The 5584-nt window shown below is 34.8% G+C and overlaps 1 protein-coding gene across 1 annotated transcript; it reads left to right on the top strand.

The window, feature by feature from the left end:
- Window positions 1-430: 430 nt before the first annotated feature.
- LOC135118150 (ecdysone oxidase-like) lies at window positions 431-3838 on the top strand. Its single transcript, XM_064039317.1, has 4 exons — window positions 431-612; window positions 746-873; window positions 1330-1463; window positions 1642-3838. The coding sequence occupies exons 1-4, from the start codon at window positions 605-607 to the stop codon at window positions 3220-3222; spliced, it is 1851 nt and encodes a 616-aa protein (XP_063895387.1). The 5' UTR covers window positions 431-604; the 3' UTR covers window positions 3223-3838.
- Window positions 3839-5584: the final 1746 nt, after the last annotated feature.

The raw sequence follows: 5584 nt of genomic DNA, 5'->3' as shown, positions 1-5584 counted from the left end.
CTATAAAACTAATTGTAAGTATTTAATTTAGAAGTCACTTTTTATGCATTTTCCACTTGATGCAAATAAAAACTTGTTTGTTAAAAGGACAATCACTTTTGATATAGATGTTCATCAAAAAAAGATGTTAATTTTATTTAACAATATACATATGTGTTCATTACCTGTACAGTGTATAGTACCTTTGTAGTACCTACCTACAAAATGTTTTGGGCCTGCCATTGCTTGTAATTTGTGCCTTTTTTAAAACGTTTGCCATAAAATGTTTTTCTTAAATAATAAGGTACAAAATTGCTTACTAGAAGAAAAAATAAAGTTGTGCGATAATTATTTAAATTTAAGTTTTGTGAGCCATTCAATTTAAATTTAGGTATTATCATTATGTTGCTTATATTAGAAGGTTTCATTCGAAGGTGTTTAGACGTATTTATTCTGCCTGCCTAGACACGACAGACAGTACAGTATTTTCGTAATATAGTTAAAAATATGTAGTTTTAACTATTTATTCAAATTAAATTAACATTAATTTTAAGATTGTATTATCGACAAAAATATTAACAAAAAGAAAATTGTGTCTACATGTTGGTGAAATTTTGAATAAAAAATGTTCAGGTATATCAAACAAAGTTTTTAAATTACAACTATATATTAATTGTTTGTTATGTCCTTGACCATGTTTGGTGTACAATAAAGAATATTCTATTCTATGTTTGATATTACAAATGCGGTTTGTTTCTTTATATAGTAACGAGGCTTGTATAACTCCAACGACGGGTGCAGGCCCAAGTACATTCTTGTCTGCTATTGAGTTTTTCTTGGCTGCACAATGTATGGTACAAACTAAGGATTGGCCTGTTGGGGCTGAACTTCAAGGTATGTAGAACAATGAAACCATTTTTTACTAATAATTATGTCATGAGACATTTTTTATATTCTTATTAGGTACAAAAAATGTAACTCAATTAAATTAAGATCGAGTTAAACAATGCAAATATCAAATGGCGAGAACAATAATTAAATCTTATAGTAATCGGCACGAATCTTGAGCTCTGGCCTACATCTGCGCAGAAGTGATTTATAAGCAAAGAACCAATCCCGAGTGACGGCTATGACGCGATGCACTGGCGGGCCAATCACCGCTTTAGCCCGCCCCCGCGCCTCACTTCATACCACAAAAGGGACCCAATAAATTACTTCTGCGCAGGTGAAGGTCAGAGCTCAAGATTCGTGCCGATAACTATACTACATTAAATACACTTTTTATACACATCATACTTTTGGTAAGTGAAGGATGTGATAAAATAATATTTTCCTTACAATTAATTGCAGACTCTGAAGAGTATGATTTCGTAATCGTGGGTGGTGGAACAGCAGGTAGCGTGCTAGCCAACAGACTGACTGAAGTTGATGATTGGAGTGTACTACTTATGGAAGCTGGAGGAAACCCACCCATAGAATCTGAGGTAAGTAAACTTATTAAGACAATAGAAATTTAGACACTGGTGACACAAAAACTGTCGTTACTGGCAGTCAAGAGAGTGACAAAAATTCTGATTACGTTTCTTACTCCATATAGTTTTGGTGCAGTTCACCCAGCTTTACCCAGTTGGACTTCTTGCTAAATTATATTTGCTTCCACAGGTTCCAGGTTTATCTACCAATCTATATGGATCGGAGTTTGACTGGAAATATGCGACTGTGAATAATGGAATAACGAACCAGGCATACAAGGGAGGAAAAGTACAATGGCCGAGAGGTAAAATGCTTGGAGGCAGCAGCGCTATGAACGTGATGGCTTACGTACAAGGAAACCCTCATGATTACCAGACTTGGTACGACGAAGGCAACACCGAATGGCATCCAGATATTGTCAGAAAATACACCAAAAAGTCCGAAAGTTTACAAGACCTTGTACTCTTGAGAAATCGCGTAGTTAAGAACCATTACGGTTGTTGTGGACCCGTAACTGTAAATACTTTTAACGTAACAAATACCACTGTGTATGACGGCTTACTCTCTGCATTAGACGAAATCGGTATGAAAAATGTAGCTGATTTAAATACAGTTGGTAATTTAGGTTCTGGACGCTTTAGATCTACAGCTAGTAACGGAAAAAGAGTTAGTACGGCAACAGCCTATCTAAATCCTATAGCAGGGACCAGAAACAACTTAAAGGTAGTTAAGAAAACTTTTGCAACGAAAATTTTGTTTCATGGTAAAAAAGCTTGGGGTGTTCGAGTAGATCACAATGGCACAGAGTTGACGGTAAAAGCAAAGCGTGAAATTATTATCAGCGCTGGTTCTATAAATACACCCCAACTGCTAATGTTATCTGGCATAGGACCCAAGAAACATCTTGTAGATAAAAACATTGAAGTTATACTTGATTCTCCAATGGTTGGCCAGAACTTACATGATCATACTTCTGTAATTATTCCAGTGTTTGCTGATGAGCCTGAAAAAAATGATGACGCCACAAAATATTTTGAAACTATAAGATACCTGTATGATCGTCAAGGTTATTTGGGAAGGCATGTCTATGGTGACATTACTGCATTTTACTCTGAGAAACGCAATGCTTCTTATCCTGACTTCCAAGCGCTTGTCTTAGTTAACAAGAAGAATGATGAAAGTATAAAATCCTTTGCTTCAGAATTTGTTGAATCAGTAGAAAAATCAATATTAAAGCAAAGTCAAAATAAAGCATTAATTCAGCTTAGGGCTACTGTACTGCATCCATTTACGAGAGGAAACATTTCACTGAAATCAAATAATCCAAAAGATCATCCTCTCATATATTATAACAACTATGATGATTCTAGGGATTTAGATCTTGCTGCAACTAGCATAGAAATGTTAGTGAAGATTGTAAATACGACTTTCTTCAAATCAATTAATGCAGTATTAGGTAGAGTTGACATAGATGCTTGCAATGATTATGAGTTTGGATGTACCGATTACTGGAAGTGTATCGCTATCAATTTTGCTACTACTGTTTACCATCCAGTGTCCACGGCAAAGATGGGTCGTGATATAAGTAGTTCTGTGGTTGACAGTCGTCTGAAGGTGCATGGTATCTGTGGGCTCCGCGTTGTGGATGCTAGTGTAATACCATCTATAATTAGTGGAAACATTCAATCTCCTACAATAATGATCGCTGAAAGAGCAGCTGATTTAATAAAAGAGGATTATAATAAGACAAGGCGAGTACACGATGTTTGAAGTGCAAATCCTCTTCAAATAAAAGCCACTCTAGCTTCATTTTGGATGGTAAAATTGTGAATAAATAGCATGAAGAGTTTAATTTTGTTTTCCGGATTAATTTATAAAGTACTTGTAATATACGTTACACAATATATTTCATGTAAGTAATTAAAATCATTTAATATTTTAGCAATTAATTTGGTTCGTAATTTTGTATAAAGCATTAAATAAAATAACAGTTCGGATTTTGCTAGTAGTATTGGTTAAAATATCTCGCATTCCGAACCCCGAGAGACCACCCAAACGGTTCGCTAAAAATATATCCAACTACAAACTAAAATAACTTAACCGTTCATTTAGAACTGGCGAAAACCGGAACTATAAAACAGAATTATCAAGCGAAAAACAATACCGTTGTTCCTATGGAATTTGACACGACAGTTTTTCGAGGTCTCATTTTTAATTACTTCCGTCATTTCGTCACAGGAGTCGCGGCGTGGCTTCGGCAAAATAAACAATGTTAGTACATTTGCTTCGCGTATATACAGATCCCACCCAAAACAAAAATGTGAAAGACTGCCAAGTTCGATAATATGGGAATGCTTCGCCTATAAAAGAAGTGAGATCTGAATAAGTACCAAGTTCCATACACATACCTCAATTAAAAATAGTTACTTTTTAATGATGTTACTTGGCAAGTTTTCATACACCTTGTTATAAATCTACTAAACGCAATGAATCAAGTATTTAATTTTCTATTAAAACTTGCCAAGTAACATCATTAAAAAGTAACTATTTTTAATTGAGGTATGTGTATGGAACTTGGTACTTATTCAGATCTCACTTCTTTTATAGGCGAAGCATTCCCATATTATCGAACTTGGCAGTCTTTCACATTTTATTTCATTTATTTTTGTAAGGTTGTTCATTTTATTTTTTCTTATGATGAAGTTAGTTAAAGAAATGTCTCATTTATACTATCTTTTAGATTTTTTTATATGCACTATGTTTCTTACAAAGAAATGAACTAGATTAACTAAATGGACTAGATTTACCAACTGACTGACATGACATGTTATCATATATTATGTTCGTGGATCAAAGTTACACATTCGTTATTTTCGAAAGTGATTCACACTTGGCCGTTTTCAGATTTTACTTTACTTTGACTAAATACAAACCTTTGTACCATTCGAAGATATATCATATAAATATAGATAAATTTAGTTCGTTTTAGTTCCTTAGGGGTATAAATTTACACCGGGTATAAAACACCTTCATTATTTTGAAACCGACTCACACTTGGCCATTTTCAGATTTTTCCCTTTACCTTGACATAAAGACCTACCTCCATGCCAAATTTCAAGTCAATACGACCATTGGAAGTGGTCTAGGTTTTTGATGAGTGAGTCAGTCAGTGAGTGTATAGTAAAAATAGCGATTTTCTGACGTCAATATCTCAAGACCTACAATAGGTACATTAATGAAATTTTGTATTTTAGATAAGTGAGGGGGTCTCAACAGATACTAGAAATTTGATATGCGTAAATAAAACAGATTTTGAGTTACAGGGGGGTCGAATTTGGCCCGAAATGGTTCGTGTAATATAACCCACGGCCGGTGTGTCGCTTTTTTTGCTCGAACTTGGCGGACACACTGCCGTGTGTCTAGATGTAGAAGAACAGAGCCGTATTTCACTTAGAAGACGGGAATTGTATCTGGGGAACAATTGTATTTTGCTTGCGCCTTTTTTCTGCGTTCTGCAGTCTTAGCTTCGAATAAACATCGCCATAAGGCCCTTGGGTGTTGTAAGACGAACTCAGGAATTAAATCATGATGATGAGTAGGAACACTAAATATGCCAGAGAGAACGCAGGGAAATAAAATGGAGCACTTTTAGACGGTTGGAGGAACCAGCCATGAAGTACAAGATTGATTGATGTCTATGGGGAGCTCTGTGTTCAGTAAGATAAATTGCCAGTTGATATGACGATTTTATAGGTCCAAAGTGGTGTTACCTATTTTCGACAGCGATATTTTTCAGCATCATACCTATATGCTATCACATCATATAGCTTATGTGAGGATTGTAGAATTTGATGAATCATTTTGACTTTCCTTCCTTATTTTGATATCTCATAAAATACTTTGCGCACCTGAATAGAACAGAAGAACATTTTATTGTAGATATAGAATAATGAGAAAACTTTATAGCCTAACCATGTAGAATTAATTGTGTTGTATTGTTTTGGGACTGTGTATTTATCATGCCGATCTACAACGACTTCTAAACTCATCTACCTCTAACAGTGGCCACAATAATGATGACCAAAAACCAACAAAACAAGTACCTATATACAAAATAAAGTATACACTAGAG

This window comes from Helicoverpa armigera, chromosome 2 (genome assembly GCF_030705265.1).
Source record: "Helicoverpa armigera isolate CAAS_96S chromosome 2, ASM3070526v1, whole genome shotgun sequence".
Taxonomy (NCBI): Eukaryota; Metazoa; Arthropoda; class Insecta; order Lepidoptera; family Noctuidae; genus Helicoverpa; species Helicoverpa armigera.
The sequence above is the reverse complement of the archived record's forward strand: the minus strand, read 5'-3'. Positions and strand labels throughout refer to the sequence as shown.

What these genes read in the sequence shown, in the direction of transcription:
- LOC135118150 (XM_064039317.1), top strand. An exon ending in TGTTGGGGCTGAACTTCAAG is followed by an intron (nt 874 to 1,329) that starts GTATGTAGAACA and finishes AATTAATTGCAG; the next exon opens with ACTCTGAAGAGTATGATTTC. An exon ending in ACCCACCCATAGAATCTGAG is followed by an intron (nt 1,464 to 1,641) that starts GTAAGTAAACTT and finishes TTGCTTCCACAG; the next exon opens with GTTCCAGGTTTATCTACCAA.